Source organism: Lepidothrix coronata, unplaced genomic scaffold (assembly GCF_001604755.1).
Source record: "Lepidothrix coronata isolate B3197 unplaced genomic scaffold, Lepidothrix_coronata-1.0 Scaffold199, whole genome shotgun sequence".
Lineage (NCBI taxonomy): Eukaryota > Metazoa > Chordata > Aves > Passeriformes > Pipridae > Lepidothrix > Lepidothrix coronata.
This window is the reverse complement of record NW_016690379.1, coordinates 1-18,606: the sequence shown is the minus strand read 5'-3', so window position 1 is coordinate 18,606 and position 18,606 is coordinate 1. Positions and strand designations below refer to the sequence as shown.

The following is an 18,606-nucleotide window of genomic DNA, read 5'->3' as shown; positions in this document are numbered from 1 at the left end:
CAATTGCAATGACAGCTCTGTCTGGCTTTTAATAATTCTGTCCTATCTGTAGTAAAGCAACGTATTTAATATATATTAAATATATATAATAGCCATATATAATATATAAAGTGCATATAATAAATATGGCTTGATAGGCATGGAGGGTGCTGTTCTCTGGGTGTGGGGGGTGTTTGCACAGCAGCCTGCCCCTGGGTAAATGTGCTTCAGGGGTGAGGCCAGGATGCTGCAGGGTGGTTCCAGCTGTAAAATACCTTTATTCCCTCTTTTCCCCCCAGGGAAGAGGGCAGAGCAGCCTTCCCTCCCATGGCACAACCTTTCTGGAGAGCTCAGGGAGGGCAGCCCTGGCCGTGGGCAGGTCAGAAGGGCTGGGGAGGGGGTGGTGTCAGCGTGGCTTGCCTGGCCTGACCCCAGCTTCCCACAGTTGCTTCCCCTTCCCCGTGGGGCTGTCAGCAGGGACAGGATTTCTCCTTCCCACGGCGCTGGTCTGGCAGCTCCTCACACCATGCCAGGGCTCCTCTGCCCCCCTGGGCAGCTCCTGGCACTGGTGGTGCTTCTGCTGCAGCCGACTGGGAGCCTCGGTGAGTGTTTTCCATCCTTCTTCTCTTTGCTTCTGTGGCTCAGCTTTGCTTAGAGGGCTTTGGGAAGACCTTTCAGCACCTAAAGGGCTCCAGGAAAGCTGGAGAGGGACTTTTCACAAGGCACAGAGTGATAGGATGGGGGGGAATGGCCTTAAGGTGAAGGAGGGAAGGTGTAGATGGGATATGTGGAAGGAATTGTTCCCTGTGAGGGTGGGGAGGCCCTGGCACAGGTTGCAGGTTGCCCAGAGAAGCTGTGGCTGCCCCATCCCTGGAAGTGTCCAAGGCCAGGTTGGACAGGGCTTGGAGCAACCTGGGCTGGTGGAAGGTGTCCCTGCCCATGGCAGGGGGGTGGGATGAGATGGGCTTTAAGGTCCCTTCCAAGCCAAACCAGTCTGTAATCCTGTGATTGATTCTATGATACCAAGGCTGATGCCTCACCCTTAGGCAGCCCATAGCTGTGCTAAAGGCAGCTGGTGCTTTGTCAGACATCCCACAGGCTGACCTCAAAACAGGAGAAATGCAGGTCTGCAGAGTAATAAACGTCTCTAGGAAGGGGAATAATTTGCAGCTTCTGCCTGGAAGTTGATGGTTCTTTTAAAGAGGTCCTTTGAGAAACTCCTCGAGTGTGCACAACCCAGCCCAGCACCTCCCTGCTCCAAGGAAACGGCAGAAATGGTGTTTGATTGTGTGGAAAGGAAACCCTACGCATTTTGAGTCCTATAGGTGGCTGCTCAAGAAGTTGATTAACCCCTAAACCCTCTGCCTCAACTGCTGCGTTCATTAAACTGCTTTGCCTTGTCTCGCCACAGGGAGCTGCAGCGACAACTGATCCCTGTTAGTGCTGCGCTGAAAAGCCCGGGTTTTTTTCTTTTTTTGGTGATCCACAGAGGTCCAGTGTCCCATCCCTCATATTTCAAATGGTCAGCTGAAATCTGCAGAGAACTTCACCTCCGGCAGCAGCGCCACACTCGACTGCGACCCCGGCTACACGGCCCTGGGTGCCACCACGGTGCAGTGCCTGCCCAGCGGCAGGTGGTACCCACGGGTGCCAGCCTGCACCCCAGGTACACACACCCCTCTCTCCTTGCCTTTACCAGGCGTAATTACCTGCTTGTGTTTCGCTAAAAGCACGTGCAGTGCTGGCAGGAGGGGGTTGGAGGGTGGGCAGTGCCATGAGCCACACTGGGTGGTGCTGGGTGGCAGGACCCCCTCTGCTCTGCAGGGCTGTCCCTTACTGCAGGGCACACCAAGGGTTCAGTGTCTTGCACACAAAAGTCTGTGAGAATACAGATCCTCATCAAGTTCACGTCCTTTGGTGAACTGTCCCCGTTATTTTCCCCCCCATGCCCCCCTGCAGCAGGGCTGCTGCTGTCCCTCGCTTCTTCCTGGGGTTTCCACCAAGGCAGGGCTCAGCTTCATTCCACTGGGTCCCTGGGGGAGACCTCCCAGCTCTGAGGGTCCCTGTTGTCCCCTGCTCTGTCACCAGGTCGGTGTTCCAGCCCTCCTGCTGTCGACCACGCCGACCTAAACCATCTGCACGAGTTTCTAGTCGGGACCACCCTGATCTACTCCTGCAGACACGGGTTCACTTTGATCCCTGGAGTGTCTCCGACAACTACTTGTCTTAACAATTTCACGTGGTCTGCAGTCCCAAAGCTTTGCCAGAGTAAGTACAACGTTTCCTTTGCTTTGCCAACAAAGCATCAGTTTAATAACATCGTTTTCAAAACACCCACTGGTGCTGCTGTGCCAGTGGGACTTCACTGAGCAGCTTTGGCTCTCACTTGTTATAATTTTGCTGTTCAAAGGGTGGCGTGGCTGGAAAGGAATAGCTGCAGCTCCTGCTGGTTATTTGGCTGTTCAAACAATGGTGCAGTTAGTGACATGCCATCCCCTCAGCCACAATTTAAAGCTAATCACGGGGCTCAGGTCGCTCTGCCTTCCAAGAGAAGGGGTTGTTATTGCATAATTACCATCCCTGAGCATGCCAGGTCTGATTAGAGGCATCTGGGTCAGCAAACCACCACTGAGGGACCACCCCCCCCCATTTAAATGTCTACTTTCTGATGCTGGTGTTCCTCAGAGGTGCAGTGTCCCATCCCAATTATCCCCCACGGGAGAGAGATAAGGGCCAGGAAAACCGAGTACACCTTTGGGCACCAGGCAGAATTCCACTGTGACCGTGGCTACGTGCTGAAGGGCAGCCAGAGGACCCAGTGCTCGTCTGATGGGACGTGGAGACCCCCCATCCCATACTGTGACAGGGGTAAGTGGGAATGGCGGGGCTGGGAATGGCATCCCGTGGGTAGGAGCAGCAGGGAGAAAACCTCGTGACCTGAGCACGGCTTCTCAGAGAAGGTGTTAGGAGTAGGGCACAGTGTTAAAGGACTTTAAAATTTTTATGCTCTATCAACGCTCTAATTAATGAAATGCACTGATTGATGTGACTTGCAGCCATCTCTCAGAGCGCTGTTCAAGGTGTTCATGACACTCACCATTCCCTGGCCCCCTTCATGAGCAGGATCACTTCTCGTGGAAAAGAGGAGAGGATAAGGGAAGGTTGGCTGAAGGGGAGGGGATGGGGGTACGTGCTGTGTACTGGGGCCATGCTGTTGGGTTACCTGGGGCAGTCTGGGAGCACTGGTAGAGCCAGAGGCAAAGCTGGCATGAAGCAAGGAGGACTTTAAGGAGGGGCAACATTTAGAATGAACATGAAGAACTCACTTCTCCTGTTATTTCCCTACCTTCTGTCTCCCTGATGGAATTCTTAATTTCTTAATTTCTTCCTTTATTCTCTCACAGTCTGTGATCCCCCTCCCAAAATCTCCAATGGGCAGCACTCTGCCTCGGGGACTAAGCAGTTCCCATATGGCTTTGAAGTCAAGTACACCTGTATGGAGGGTCTGTCCCTCATTGGGGATGAATCCATCTACTGCACCTCTGATGATGGGGAGAACCTGACATGGAGTGGAGCTGCCCCGGAGTGCAGGGGTGAGTGAGTGGTTTCTCCTGTATGGGACCAGGCTGAAGGCAGGACCTGGGTGCTACACTCAGCACAACGGGGTCAAAAATGAGCCTGGAGATCCTGCTTCCTTCACAGGCTCGACAGCTCCAGGGTGGGGATGATCCATCTGGAAATGAGACGCTCTGGTTCTCTGACACGGGGCAGGCAGGAGGAGCAGCTCTGCCCTGCCTGACCTGTCCCCTGCTGTCCCTGGGCAAGGGCAGCAGCCAGACCCCACTCCCAGCTCCGCTCTCTCCCCACAGCGGTTCGGTGCCCCAAGCCCGTGGTCGAGAGGGGAAGGATGACCCCCCAGAGGTTCACCTTTCCCTACGGGGTGGTGCTGCGGTTCTCCTGTGATGAAGGCTTTGGACTGAGTGGTGCTCCAGAGACTCAGTGCCAGGCTGATGGCAGCTGGGACCCTCCTGTGCCCACCTGCCAGCCAGGTGAGTTCCAGCCGGGAGCTGAGCCCGCGGCTCCCGTCGCAGAGCAGGGAGCTCGGGGGGCAGCACTTCACAGCTGTGTCCATCCTCGGGGCTCTCTGAGAACCTTCCCCTCCTTGCAGAAGAAACAAACTTCCCAAAGCTGGTGTCTACCAGGCAGTGGTTGAGTTTTTCTTGACAGTCATGCAGAAAGGAGGCTCTAAGACAGGCCAGGACTCCACTGACTTCCTCTTCAGAGTGCACGTTCCTACTGCCAAATATCCATCTGCAGACTCTGCCCGGGGATGCCTGAACAGAGACATTGCCACAAAAAAGCAAATTAGTGACAAATTCCTGACATCTCTCAGGGGCTGCTCTGACCTTCACCCTCCCCTCTTAAAGGGCCTGGGGAAGTATTTTTGCTTCAACGTTTGGTTTCACAGCTCCACAAATTTAAGTTCCTCTGCACTGGCTCAGCCTTCACAAGCTTCATAGGTTTTTTTTTCTGCCCCCATAACACTGAGCTGCCTTCTGCTGTGGGTTTTCCTTCCAGTTCTGTGTCCACAACCACGGGTGGCCTATGGAAGGCTGAAAAGCCCTTTGGATGATAAAACATGGTACCAGATCAATGAGACCGTTACTTTGGGATGTGCCCCTGGGTACCAGTTTTCAGATGATTGGAACATGTCTCCAGAAGGCTCCTGGACAGCCACATGCCTGCCTGATGGCAACTGGACACCGTTGCCCAAGTGTGTAAGTACCATAGAACCACAGAATGGTTTGGGTTGGAAGGGACCTTAAAGATCATCCTATTCCAATGCCCTGCCATGGGCAGGGACACCTTCCACTAGCCCAGGTTGCTCAGAGCCCCATGGTCTGGCTGAGTGCCTGGGTGGATGCTCCCTGACACCTAATAAGAAAAATAACTGCTTAAACTTTTCAAAAGGTTTTTCTTCCTGCTATGGATGAGGCATGAAGTGTTGGGGCTGTGCTGGGACAGGTCAGCCTCAGAGCTGAGGGGTGGGTGGCTCTCCATCTGCTGCAGAGCAGCCTTATAAGCTTATTTTCTGGGTTTTGTTTTACTTTTTAACAGAAGAAAGAAGGTGATGCTGATGTATGTGAAGAGGTTCACTACATTAAATCGGCCTTTGAGTGCGGGCTGCCTGTAGCAGAAGTGAAAGCTCTGCTGGAAATCCAAAAACTGTTTCTGGAGATTAAAAAACTAGAGGGGGAACTAGAAAAGTAGAGCAAAACTGGAGTCCTGTAATGCGCTGTAACAACCACGTTTCCTTCGGTGAACGCAGACTTTGTGCAGTCACAGTATCTATAAAAAGGCTCTGGGTGGTTTTATGGTTTATTTTTGCACACCCAGAGCCAGAAAAATTATCACCAATGCACGGGAGGTTGCTTTTATCGTGCTAGATGCCAGAGCAGGGAGTGGTTTTTACTCTTTCCTTTAAATCTGACAAGCTTGATTTGCTCTTTAATTAATAAGTTGTTTCGTGTTTTATATTAGGCAGCATAGCAAGAAATTAAATTGAGCTTCTTTAAGTCGCTGTGTTAACTGTGATAAGCTGAGATGAGGGGGAGTGAAGTCTGCACAAGCTGAGATGAGTGTCCAGAGGTTGTCCCTGAAGGTGCTTCTGCTGGAATCTTCTGGCTGTGGTTGGTGTACACGCTGCACCCTCTGCATTAGGGGTGCTAGAAATAGTGGTGAAGTAAGTGTTCAACTGTGTGATTTCCTGTTAATCCAGCTGATTTCTATTCAGCCAGTTGAGGGCAGTTTGTAAGAAGGACATGTTATCTTATCCCTGGACTTAAAACAGGCAACAGGTTTCTGGCCTTGTGTTGGTGTCATCTTCCACATCCCTATTTCTGGCACGTGAATGCTAAGAATAGATGTGATAAGTTCAAGTGCAGAGAATTAGGCAGCCAAGATTGTTCCTGTTCCTCAATAAATGCTGATCAGTTCATGTCTGCCTGTGTTTCAGTGGTTACACATTCCCTGTGGGATTGCAACAAAGGTGGGGGTGTATCCATGGAGGGGAGAGGAGTCTTGTAATCTGTCGTGTTGGCTGTAAATTGGGCAGATTTCCAGCGTGGTCCAATGGTCCTGGGTCAGTCCTGGGGTGCTTGGGGAGCTACAGTGGGCTCAGCACAGCCCTGAGTCCTGGCAGCTGGATCAGCCCAGGCTCGGTGGGAGAAGGAGGAGCATTTACCTCCTGCACAGGTGATTTGCAGCAGTGCATCACTGCCAGATGTACACCTCTAGAAGTTACTAAAATGAAAGCAAAACACCCAAGGGGAGAGATGGTGTCTCCCGTCTTTGCACACAGAGATGCTTTGGGGATGCATCACCACGCCCAGGTGAGGAGATCTGCAGTGAGAGGAGCTCCCAGACCTGCTCCAGCTCTCCCTGACCAGGAGACGAGCAGGGCTGCACCCTCCCTGTGTGACACCTCCCCACTGAGCTCACGTGGGACTGTGGTGTCTTCCTGTGCAGGGCCTGACACCCATAAATGTGAATAAAAACTGGGTGGTACATCCTGCGTGTGTCTGTTTGGGCCCTCCTGGCTGATGTCACATGGGATCTGTCAGAGGGTTAATCAGGACACAGATGCAGTTGCTCACACCCGTTCCTCATTGCAAATGAGTCAGGCAACGGAGCAAAAAATAGCAAACAAAAAGGAAAATGTTTTTATTTGCTTCACTAACTCTGCTCATGGGAGATTTGTATTGCATTACCTGCCAGCAAGTGAATAAGTAGGTATTTTCCTACCCTGGACACAACTTTGGGCTGGGAGGTGTCTCTTCTGCTCTCAGAGCATGTGGTTTGGTAAAACTGTGCTAGTCAGTGCTCACTGCCAGTCTCAGGACAAATAAAGGGGTTGAGTTATTCCCCCATCCCTCATGGTGGAGCAGGAAAACCAGGAGGCTCAAGCCTGCTGGATGACAGCTGTCCCCTACCCTGGCTGCTCCCCGTGTCCCTGACAGAGAGTTTCCCTCTGTGGGTGTTCTGGAAAGGTTTCCACTGCTCCTGAGGCTTGGTGGAGTCTGCTGCAGTGCATCTCCTCCTCCCAGCTTTGGAAACAGCCCCTGGAGCCAACGGTGCTCGACGGAGGAGCTCAGGAATTGCTGCAATGAAGTCTGGAGGAGCAGGGCTGGGCAGGCACCCAGGCACCCTGAGCTGTGGGACACCCACCAGGGCACAGGGGCTGCTCCTGGCCTTGCTGGGGCTCCTCAGCTTGCCTGTGGCTCGTGGTGAGTATGGGGCCATGGGATGCATGGGGAGGACCAGAGAAACCTGCCTGGATCCCATCTTGCTGCTCAGGGGCTGGGGTGGGTGATGCCACCACCCCCAAGCTGAGGACCCAGTGTTTGATGCTCTCACAGCCCTGCCTGGTGCCTTTGCCCACAGGGGCACCCTGGGCCATCCCATCCCCCTGGGATGCTCCCTGGGGCTGGGGAAGGGGCCAGGGAATGGAATTCTCACCCCAGGAGGTCTCATCCTGCCACAGGTGACTGTGGGCCCCCACCTGCCATGACCTACTCCAGACCATCCAGCAACGAGCACCCCAGCAGCTTCCCCGTGGGATCCAGAGTGACCTACACGTGCATCGAGGGTGCCCTCAAAATCCCTGGGCTGCCAGACACGGTGGAGTGCCTGCCTGGCAACCTCTGGTCCAAGCTGCCCGAGCCCTGTGGCCGTAAATATCTCCTTCCTCTGTAACACAGCTCCTGTCTCTCTCGCTTGGCTTGAAATTCCTGCCCCTTCCAGGGGCTGCTCTTGTGCTGTCCCTGGCAAGGGACAAACCTTCTTCCCTTCTCTGCTGCTCCTTGGGGTGCTGGTGGCTGGTGCTCTGGAAGAGGGGCCAGTTGGAGGGGGGCTGGGTGCTCTTGTGCTGCCCCACAGCACATTCCTGAGGCTCCTGATGTCCCACTAACACTGTCCCCTGAGCACTTAATGCCTCTGCACCCACGCTTTGGTGCATTTAACAGCTTAGCAGGCCTGGCAAGGAAACAGGATTAACCTGCAGTGAGCACAAGGAGCTTTCCAGCAGCGCTGCAGCGAGGGCACCCCTGTGATCCCAAGGTTTATTTGGCCAGCGAGGGCACCCCTGTGATCCCAAGGTTTATTTGGCACCCTCCTGGTGGGCAGCTCTTTCAGGCTGGCTCTCCTTGGCTGCCAGGGAGCTGCACTGCCCCAACCAGGTTGAGGTTTGCTGCCCTGTCCAAGGAGGATGAGGTGATGAACTTCTTCCCTGTGGGCACCAACGTGACCTACGTCTGCCGTCCTGGCTACGAGAACACCTCGGAAAGCTCCCCCACCAGCACCTGCCTGGAGAACCTGACGTGGTCAGAAGCTGCTGAGCTGTGCAGGAGTGAGTATTTGAGTATCTCTGCTCTGCTCTGCTCCCCAAAAAGCAGCCTTGGAGTTCAGAGCAGGTTGAGTGTCCGCTCCCAACCTGCATCCCAAAATGCAGCCAGGTCATCCCCATCCCAACAGCTCCATTAATACAAAATGAGGTGGATATTCCTTGACATTCCTATTTAAAACTGAACAGCAGAAGCAGCAGAAGTATCAGTAATGTTCCTTTTTTTTTTTTTTTTCCTGCTGGCATAAACAGATATGGTTTGATTTTCACGTTAGGAAATGTTTGGTTGGACTTGATGATCTTAGAGGTCTTTTCCAACCTTAATGAATTTATGATCCCAAAGATGTTTGAGTTGGGCACGTGCACAGGACAAAGCCTAACTCACTGTTCTAGTGAACTTCAAAATGAAAACAAGGTGTGTTTCTTGGTGAAATCCAGGGAATATTAGGACTGACGAGGTGACAGCAATATTTTTCCTGTCCCTGATCCAGCCTTTTTTCTTTGCCCATCACCCTGTGCCCTGGTCTGTCCCCCCAGGAAGGTCCTGTGGTGCCCTGGCAGCGCTGCCTGGAGGGAGGATGGTGCCCCTCACAGACCTGCAGTTTGGTGCCAGAGTGGACGTGTTCTGTGAGGATGGGTGAGTGATGGGGCTCTGCCCACACCGGTGCTGATGCTGGGATACAGCTCTGGAATGAGACACAGCTGGAGGGAAGGGACCAGGGTCTGATTTGTGGCTGCCTTTTCCTTCAAGTGCCCAGCCAGAGGAAGTTTAACTGCCCCAGGGCAGGGTGTCCAACCTAACAGAGCCATTTGTAATGTCAGTTTATAAATACAGACTCCAAAACAAGCTACTTAAAACATTTCAGCTTAAGTTATTTGTGATGTATTGAAAAAAAAAAGGGGGGTTGTGGTGGAACTTTTAAAATCCAGTTATGCTCAGCTGGGAGGCTGCAGTGAAGCACAAATTCCATCACTCAGGGAGCTGACTCATGGTTGCTGCCTGCTTTCAATCAGGGCCCATGAGCACTGGACTGACCTGAAAAATCCAGCTCTTGCCACTCCAGCCAGTATTCCTCCCTCCCAACAGGAACTAGCTGGCATCATCTGGCTTGTCATGCCCATCTTCAAATATAGCAGAGGGGTTTTTTCCTCTCCCTCGGGACTTGGAGAAAATGACAGCATGTCCCACCCTTCTGGGGTTCAGCTCATCTGTGGAAATCCACACCAGGGTGGAGGGATAATGCTGTTCATCTAAGCAAGATCAGATACCACCCAGCATGTCCACATGATGAGGTTTTCTGAACAGGAGGATGTAATTCAGAGATGGGGGAAGGTGTCAGCTGTCAGCACAAGATGTATGAGCTTCCAGCAAGCCAATGCAAAAGCCACCTTAATTAAATGTAGATTGATCCCTGTTGCCCCTCAGTGGTCCCTGCTGTGCACAGTGGATGCATTTGATTCACAGAATCACAGGCTGGTTTGGGTTGGAAGGGACCTTAAAGATCATCTCATTCCACCCCCTGCCACGGGCAGGGACACCTTCCACTAGCCCAGGTTGCTCCAAGCCCTGTCCAACCTGGCCTTGAGCACTTCCAGGAATGGGCAGTCCACAACTCTCTGGGCACAGATCAGCTGAGAAGGTGCACCAGCCACCCACTGCTGTTTGATTGTTTGCAAAACTTCAGCAAAGCAGCTCCAACACCTGACACCCCAAACAAGGTGCCGGGCAGGAGATGGCCCTGGGGGACACTGGGCACCCTGCCCTGCCCCTCCAGCACCGAGGGCTTCAGCAGGGCCAGATAAGTGACCCCAGGGAGCTGCAGTTGGGCTGAGCCCCAGCCTTTGGAGCTGCTGAGTGTGCTCAGCAGGGAGCTCCCCCCTCCTCACCCCATCCCGCTGGGACACAGCAGCGTGGGAAGGGCTCTGGCTGCCGGCAGCCTGGATCCCAGCGCTGTTCTCCAGCGGGAAGCAGGCAGGGAGAAAGAGTCCCTGATTCAGCAAACCCGAGCCCGATGCACCCGTGTGGGAACCCACATTTAACCTCGGTGCTGTCTGGCATTCCCTGCGTGCTCTGCCAGCCGCCAGCCCCGACTTTTCCCAGCCCTGCCGTGGAAGATGCACTCAGTGAGTCAGAAAACCACCTAAAAATAGATGAACACACATTCTGGCAGAGCAAGGCGAGGAGCTCTCCTGTTAACCAGCGTGGGTCTGCACCTCTGCTTGCTTTAAAACTGCCTTTTCTACATTCCTGATCATGCACATATGGGGAAGGGGGGCAGTATTCTCAGTTTCTGGATAGTTACACCGTTTTTTTCTGTGTGTATCTTCACTTAGGTACAAATTAATTGGAAATAATTTCGTCTGGTGCCAGCTTAAAGGAAACGACGTTGAGTGGAGTCAACTTCCAACCTGTGAATGTAAGATTCATCCTTAACTGTAAGATTAAACCTTACTTTTGACTTCACTCCACTAGATCCTGCACCCCAATGTCTAGTCCAAAGATCTCTTTGTGCCATGTTTTTGTTGATATTCTGTGGCCCACCCGTCCCCAAAACTGCAGCTGGCACTATTTCAGCAGTTTTGCTCCCACAAGAACAACATGTTTTCTCATGACTTAAAAGTTGCAGTGAAGGTGGCGGGGTGAGATTTCCAGGAATCCTGAGCTAGGGCACGTCCTGCTTATTTTTTGTGACCCTTGTATCGAGAGGGAGAAAGATGTGACAAGAGAAACACTAAAAAAAGAGAGAAAATTGGGACAGGCAGCAGTGCTAGTTGCCCATCTAGTTACAGCAGTGCTGGTTACCCACCTTCAGTTGTCCAGAATGTTTATTGCCTTCAAGAATCTTAGGTGGACTCAAGGAACATTTTGTATTTTCCTTATTACCGAAGCTTTTGACAAACACTCGTGTCGTCCTCTTTCCTGCAGTGATTACCTGCTCTTCACCTCCTCCAATCAGCAATGGGAGGCATGATGGTGAAGGTGTGGAAAATTTTGCTTATAACTCAACGGTGACATACAGCTGTGCCCCTGGATTCCAGCTCCTCGGGAATGCGAGCATCCGCTGCACGAGCACGGACAAAACCAACGGAGTCTGGAGCGGAGCTGTGCCCAAGTGCAAAGGTGGATTCATCCCAATTTTCTCTTTATTACTATTTAGAATTTATTATGAGTTCGGTATTTAGGACGAATCGGCTCAAAACATTGTGATTGTGTGGTACAGGGCATGTCAAACGTCAGTAATAAGGCAATTTTAAAGAGGAAAAAATGCAGTGCTGGAGTAAGAACAGAACTGTGCAAGCAAGACCTAGTGCTCCCTGCAATGCTCACTCTTTGTCCCCTAGAGAAAAGCTCAGCTGTCAAACTTGGAGTAAAAAACCTGGAAAGGAGTGTCCCTCCCCAGAGTGAGTTGAAATGATTCAGCACTGAACCCAGACCCATTTAATTTGCTCCTTTATCACATTTCTGTCAAAAGGCCATTCAAGGAACTCCACACCGTGGATTTTATTCTTTCAGGTCCCCAGGGAAATGGCATCCAACCCTCTAAGAAGGCTTTATCATGGGAGAGGAAGCTCAGCCTCTATAAGAAGTCACTCCAAAACACCATCTCCTCCCCCCATTCTGGTTCTGTCTCCAAGACACCAGGTCAGTCCTGGAAGCTCATTTGGAGATCGGGGAAATTCCTCAGTGGGACTCCCTGGTTACTCCCAGCCCCAAAACCTGGAGTTTCCATTTTTCCCCATGTCTCCCTTCAGTGTCCAGGAGCTGTGCTACCTCAGCATTCAGGTTTGTCCTACCTTTGTACAAATCCCCAAAACACTCTTCTCCTGGGACCAGCAAAGGATCCGTGTGTCCTCCGAAGCACATGGGGATCTCTGGCATTCTCCCCAAATCCAGCTGCTTTCAGAACTTAAAACTCTCTAAAGTTGCATCATTTTGTGCAAGTGAGTGATTTTTTTTTTTTGGTCATATTCTTTTGTTCTATAAGTTTCCCCTGTATAATTTATATCTTTTGCTGGCTGGGCATCTGGTTCACAGCTCAAGTTTGACTGTGCTGACCTCCTATTCTTAAAAAAGCTTTGCTTGGTGTGAAATATATTTTAATTTATCATTGTTTCCTTGCCCTCATGTTATCCCAGATATTTTTTTAACTCTTTTTTTTTTTTTTTGGCCATTTTGAAAAGCAAGAGATGACTTTGCACCACCTTAGGAGTGCCAGGGCTCCTGCCCTTGCTCCCAAGTGCTGATGCCATCCTTGTTCCACACAGAGAGGTCGTGGGCAGCCAGGAGAAGCTGGACATGGCAGAAGTGCTGCTACACCACATTCCCCATCCGCTGCAAAGGATTATTTTACCCATGAAAAGGGTGAACTTTGGCTCTGTGGGACAAGGGGGGAGCTGTAAGAGTGTTATTGTAAGTAATGAAGCCAAAACACCCACTGGAGGGTCTCCCTACCTGGCCAGAGGGTGGGTGAAGAGTGTTTCTCTGGTGTCAGGGTCAAGCTGAGTTTGCCCACTCCTGATTCGTGTCTCTTTGGTCAAAACCAGAAAATCTGTTACCCCACCTGTGGTGGACAAACCAGCACTGGAAGGATAAAGCAGGAAAACCCTTTACCTGCTCTGCTCCAAAATTGCCCCGTGCAGTGGTTGCACCTGTTAGGGCTCTTACACTTTGCTTTAAGACAAAGACTGAGCTGGATCAGGTCTGTCCCACATGTAAAATGTAATTTTTTACCGGTGAGGTGTTTTTAAATGTTCCCAGAAATTGACTGAAAATCCCTTCTGCAAGCATTGGTCGATCCCCACATTTTCCTCTCCCACCTGAGTTTTCCTTTCAGCAGTTTTCTTCCAACCCCCTGAATCCCGTTGTGATTCCCTGCTGATCTGACCAGCCTTTTCTTTTTCAGGCTGCAGTTTCCCAGAAATCCCACCCCCCCCAAGATGTTCTGCAGGACTTCTGCAGAGCTCAGTTACGTCACAACCCCCCTGACTGAGTGTTTCCACAGCCGCAGGTTTTTTTGCTCACTAGCAACCGCCCTAAACACAGACCCAATCTCTCTGAGGAGCTGAGCTGCTCCCTCAGCTTCCCAGGAATTTCTGGCTGTAGCACAGCCTGGATGTGGATACGCCCATGGCAGCTGCCCCGAGCAGGGCTGTACTGAAAGCAAAACTTGCAGAATTATGAGCTCATTTCTTTTAGGAAGTCATAGAGTTTTAGACATTACATTGAATGTTGATCTTTATATCTTCAGTAGTTTAAGCCCTTCTTTAGCAAAAGCTGCTCTTTTTTTTGTATCAGACCTAAGTTCTTTGAAGTTTATATTTCTACTACAGGAAGATAAAGCCACAAGTGGGCTGGGCATCTCCTAATCTCATAACATAAAGGAGCTACTTCTGCTTTCCAAAGGGAGGAAGGCAGCTCAGTAATGCTGTGAGCACCCTGACTACTCACAGACACAGAAATACAACTGCTAAATATCCTGCCCAGTGTTGTCACACTGCAACAGAGAGACTGGAAATGTCACATTCACGCTGTTGGCTGCTCACCCCATCTTTGTCCTGTAAGAAACACTAAAGCCTTTCTGGGATTTTATCTACATTTAGTAATAAATGGTAATTGTTTATAAAGGATGGTCTGTGAGTTCAACTGCCTGCTGTTCCCCTGTCATGTTTTAGTCTCTTTTCAGGAAGGAATCAGCTTTTAGGAATATCCTGACAATGTTCAGATTTGCTGTTCAGTCAGTCCTTTATCAGCACTCTGAACATTTATTTTCTAAGTTAGACGTGTTTTTTAAAAAATTAGTAAAGAAAGCAAGCAAATCCATGCAGTAAAGCTTGGGAATGTGAGTGTTTCTGGTAAGTGCTCTGGAAAAGGAAGCTGGAGTGATGGATACCTGCCTTAATCCTATTTAGCCATCCTAGGATAGAGATCTGTAGCCCCTCTGCTGTGGCTCAGCCCAGGGATCAGTCCCAGAAGGTTTTGGGAGCTGAGGGCGATATCCCAGGCTGCTGCCAGTGGGAGCAAGCAGGAGGGAGCCGAGGGTGAGTTTCCATGGAAAGCCTGGAGCAACTCCAGCAGCTCAACCTCTGTTTTTGCTGGCCGGTTTTGCCGGACACCTCCCGCTGCCGCAGCCCCGCACCAAACACGGGTCAGGCTGCCCTCTGGACGTGCTCTTCTTCTGCCACCACCATCTGCTTGGTCCGATTTCTGCAGGGAGGGGATGTGGGAGCCAGATAAAGCCGGTGGCCCTCGGTGGCTGCAGCAGGGCAGGCACAGACCTGCTATCACCAGGCTCAGCTGCCGTGCGGGAGGTGCCGGTGCTCGGCCGGTTACTGGGGCAAAACGGGGCAGCAAACGTGGGTGCAGAGGGGCAGACTGCTCTGAGCCTGGTGGTGGGGCAGGTACAGATGTCTCCTGCAAGGCCTCAGGTAGGAAAACAGCCTGGCTCAAGGGTTCAGCCTGTCAGCAAGGGGGATTTCACTGAGCCGAAGCTGCAGCGCTCGGTTCTCCCGGTGTAAGTGGATCCGAACCACTCCCTGAGGAGACTCAACACCATGTGGAGTCTTTGCCAAATACTTTTCAACATCTCCATGTTCCATGCTGAAGTCACTGCCCAGAATTCAGAGTGTTGGTTTTTTTTTTTTTCTGGCTAACAGCTTCCTTTTGCTTTGTGCAGCCACCAGTGACCTGTAAAAATATGTGGCCAAGGTATGTCCATATAATTCTTCATCCCCCTCCCAAGTACGTATTTCAAAGGAGGACCTTACCCAGGCTGCCTGGGTCTCATTGCAAATGATTTCGTTACATCTGCTTGGAGCTTAAATTGTATTGGAAAGGAAAGGAAAGTGGAGAGAAAAAACTAAAGTAAAACAGGTAAGTTTGAGCTTCTCAGTGGAAACATCACTGTTTCCTGCACAGCAAAGGCAAACAGGAAGGTGCAGGTTTGCTGCTGACTGCCCTCTGCTCGGTGTGGGAGCACTGCTCAGCAGAATGGGATGAGGCAGCAAACACAGCCACAACCTTTCCTCTGGCTTTTCCCTCGAGCCCCATGGGTGGGGATCCCAGAACAGCTCCACTTTCCCCATATGGAGCCAAGGCAAAATGCTCCTGTGCCTGACGAGGCCTGAGGACACACCTGAGCCTCTTTGGGCAGCACAGCATCTCCTTCAAAGAGTTTTTAGTCTAACTGGGAGAGTTACAGTGGGAACACTGGTATCCCCACTACCCATGCATAGGGGTTAATAGAAGCAGCCCAATTAGCAGCTTCAAGGTGGGGCTGATTTAAAATTCTCTGCTCTCTTCTGGGCACCTCTCAAGCTGGAGGAGAGCCCTTGTCTCTCTGTTCTTACAGAAAAGCCTCTTTCCATGGAGGTTTGTTCTTTGGGACAGGCAGGTGAAGGTGGTTTGGGGGTCTGGCAGGGTCTGGTGCCCCTGAGCTGTGCTGGGCTGAGCCAGGTGCTGCTGGAGAGGGCAGGTGGCACCAAGGAAGAGTCACCTCTTGTCCCCACATGCAGCAGAGCCAGTGCTGGGGGACGAATGCACTCTTCACCCCCCAAACACACACTCTGGGGTGTGCCCCAGGGTCCACAGCCAGAACCAGCAAGACCCCCCAGGCTGCCCTTTTTGGTTTGGGTCTTTTCTTTTCCTTTGGGAGCTGACAGCTCTGGAGGGAGGGTTGTCTTTACTGGAAGGTGCAGAGAAACGATGCGAGGGAGAGGCTGAGGCAGCGGGTGCCCGCAGAGCCCCGCTGCATTCCTCGGGATGCCAGGCGTGCCCCGCGGAGCCGGCACGGGGGGGGAACCGCGTCTTCCACACCCACTGCCCACCGCAGGCACGGGTTTCGTCAGAGAATTTCCCGGAGCTGAGGTGGCCGGGCGGGGTGCGGGGGTGCTGCGGGAGTGGCCCCGCTGCCCATCGCTCCCCGCCCCGCGGGCAGTGCCGGGGAGACCCGCGATGGGCTCCGGCCGCTGCCGCTCGCTCCTGCCCGCGCTGCTGCTGCTGCTGGTGCTGCTGCTGGTGCTGCCCTCGGCGTGGGGTGAGCCCTCGGGGAGGGACTGGGGGTGCGGTGAGCCCGGACACCTTGTGCGTGTGCTCCGTGGGTGCGTGTGATGTGTCTGAGCGTGTGTGTTCCACGCGGGTGTGTGCCCTCGGTGTGTGTGCGTGTGCTCCATGTACATGTGTTTTGTGTGCTCCCTGTGGGTGGGTGTGTCCCCTGTGGGTGTGTTATCCCTGTCAGTGTATGTTACCCGTGTGTACGTGCTCCTGGGGCTGTGTGTGCCCTGGATGTGTGTGTGTGCTCCCTCTCCATGTGTTCCGTGTGCTCCGTGTGTTCCTTGTGGGAAGGTGTGTGCTCAGTGTGCTCTGTGCGTGTGCTCTGTGTCAGTGGATGTGCTCTGTCTGTACGTGCACTCTGTGTGTGTGTGTGCTCCATGTGTGTGCTCTGTGTGTGTGTGTGCTCCATGTGTGTGCGTGCTCCATGTGTGTGCATGTGTGCACCCCCTCCATGGGCATGTGTGCTCCATATCCATGTCCATGTGTGTGCTCCTTGTGGATGTCTGTGCTCCCTGTGCATGTATGTGCTCCTTGTGCATGTTTGTGCTCCATGTTCATCTTTGTGCTCCACATGCATGTTTGTGCTCCACGTGCATGTTTGTGCTCCACATGCATGTCTGTGCTCCCTGTGCATGTTTGTGCTCCACATGCATGTCTGTGCTCCCTGTGCATGTTTGTGCTCCCTGTGCATGTTTGTGCTCCATGTTCATGTTTGTGCTCCATATGCATGTCTGTGCTCCATGTCCATGTGTACTCCATGTCCATGTGTGTGCTCCACGTGCATGTTTGTGCTCCACATGCATGTCTGTGCTCCCTGTGCATGTTTGTGCTCCCTGTGCATGAATGTGCTCCATGTCCATGTATATGCTCCCCTGTGCATATGTGTGCTCCCTGTGCATGTGTGTGCTCCACATCATGTATGTGCTCCCTGTGCCTGTATGTGCTCCCTGTCCATGTTTGTGCTCCCTGTGCATGAATGTGCTCCTTGTGCATGTATGTGCTCCCTGTGCATGTCTGTGCTCCCTGTGCATGTATGTGCTCCCTGTGCACCTAAGCTCTGTGTGGGTGCCTGTGCTCTGTTTGCATGTGCTCCATGTGTGTGTACCGTGTGCTTCACATGTTCCAGGCGTGCTCTGCTCCACAGGCTGCCCCACTGTGTGTGCCCCACTGTGTGTGCCCCACTGTGTGTGCCCCACTGTGTGTGTGCCACACTCCCCCCCACACTCCGAGTGTGCCCTGCCCGGGGAACAGACAGAGAGGCAGCAGAAGCCCCACTAAATCCCAGTGTATTTTGCCACAGGTGACTGTGGGCCCTTGCCCAATATCAGCCACGCAGAGCCCACAGAGGACGTGAAAGACAAGCAGAGCTTCAGTGAGGGCTCCACGGTGAGGTTTGTCTGTGTCACAGGTTACACCAAACGCCCCTTCCTCTCCGACGCCGTCCAGTGCCTCACAAACTCCCAGTGGTCCCACCTCCCGGAGTTCTGTGGCCGTAAGTATTTCCCTTTCTCTGCCTGGAGACGCTTGTGGAAACATTCAGTGCTTTGGCAATCGCTGTTTCAGGGGTTTCCTCATCAGGAGTGGCCATCAGGATGAAGTGGCTTAGGCAAGGATCTCTTACTGCCCCTTTTTTTTTCCTAGCCCCCACTTTGGGGTTGGAGCCACGTGCTGGCATTTGTGTGCTAATAAAAATAGATCAGTAGCTTGGGAATGATTCAAAGAGAGCAAATTTTAACATCTAAAACTTTTTATATTAAGTAGTCATCTGAGAACGTCTTCTGATAGAATCCTACAATGGTCTGGGTTGGAAGGGACCTTAAAACTCATCTCAGTCCACCTGGTGGAAGGGACACCTTCCACTAGCCCAGGTTGCTCCAAGCCCTGTCCAACCTGGCCTTGGACACTTTCAGGGCTGGAGCAGCCACAGCTTTTCTGGACAACGTGTGCCAGGGCCTCCCCACCGCTATATAAAGAACTTTCTCCTAATATCCAATCTAACCCTGCCCTCTCTCAGTGTGAAGCCTTGTTCCCCTTGCCCTGTCACTCCATATAAATAGTCTCTCTCCATCTGTTTGTAGGTGCCTTTCTGGTTTCATTACACAAATTACCCATCACCTTCTTAAAACTATTTGTGTTATCCATATCCTTTAGTGAGGCTTGTTTGTTATCACCCGGC

The 18,606-nt window shown here is 52.1% G+C and overlaps 3 protein-coding genes across 3 annotated transcripts; all 3 read left to right on the top strand.

The window, feature by feature from the left end:
- The first annotated feature begins 130 nt into the window (after nt 1-130).
- On the top strand, nt 131-5,969 carry LOC108505848 (complement receptor type 2-like). The gene is made up of 8 exons (XM_017832262.1): nt 131-581; nt 1,469-1,645; nt 2,068-2,247; nt 2,665-2,847; nt 3,384-3,572; nt 3,849-4,028; nt 4,558-4,757; nt 5,098-5,969. Exons 1-8 carry the CDS (start codon nt 200-202, stop codon nt 5,248-5,250), a joined length of 1,644 nt encoding a protein of 547 aa, XP_017687751.1. The 5' UTR covers nt 131-199; the 3' UTR covers nt 5,251-5,969.
- Nucleotides 5,970-7,545: 1,576 nt separating this feature from the next.
- LOC108505774 (complement decay-accelerating factor-like) lies at nt 7,546-11,993 on the top strand. Its single transcript, XM_017832075.1, has 6 exons — nt 7,546-7,711; nt 8,195-8,386; nt 8,918-9,017; nt 10,715-10,797; nt 11,307-11,501; nt 11,723-11,993. The coding sequence occupies exons 1-6, from the start codon at nt 7,546-7,548 to the stop codon at nt 11,794-11,796; spliced, it is 810 nt and encodes a 269-aa protein (XP_017687564.1). The 3' UTR covers nt 11,797-11,993.
- Nucleotides 11,994-16,313: 4,320 nt separating this feature from the next.
- LOC108505773 (complement decay-accelerating factor-like) lies at nt 16,314-17,922 on the top strand (the record flags this gene model as incomplete). The annotated part of the gene is made up of 2 exons (XM_017832074.1): nt 16,314-16,413; nt 17,731-17,922. Coding segments are annotated over exons 1-2 (274 nt in total), but the record flags the coding sequence as incomplete, so codon positions are not given.
- Between the last annotated feature and the right edge of the window lie 684 nt (nt 17,923-18,606).

Coding starts and splice junctions, on each gene's coding strand:
- LOC108505848 (XM_017832262.1), top strand. CDS start 200: ATGTGCTTCAGGGGTGAGGCCAGGATGCTGCAGGGTGGTTCCAGCTGT. Junction 3,573..3,848: donor AGCTGCCCCGGAGTGCAGGG/GTGAGTGAGTGG, acceptor CTCTCCCCACAG/CGGTTCGGTGCCCCAAGCCC. Junction 4,029..4,557: donor TGTGCCCACCTGCCAGCCAG/GTGAGTTCCAGC, acceptor TTTTCCTTCCAG/TTCTGTGTCCACAACCACGG.
- LOC108505774 (XM_017832075.1), top strand. CDS start 7,546: ATGACCTACTCCAGACCATCCAGCAACGAGCACCCCAGCAGCTTCCCC. Junction 9,018..10,714: donor GACGTGTTCTGTGAGGATGG/GTGAGTGATGGG, acceptor ATCTTCACTTAG/GTACAAATTAATTGGAAATA. Junction 11,502..11,722: donor AGCTGTGCCCAAGTGCAAAG/GTGGATTCATCC, acceptor TTTGTCCCCTAG/AGAAAAGCTCAGCTGTCAAA.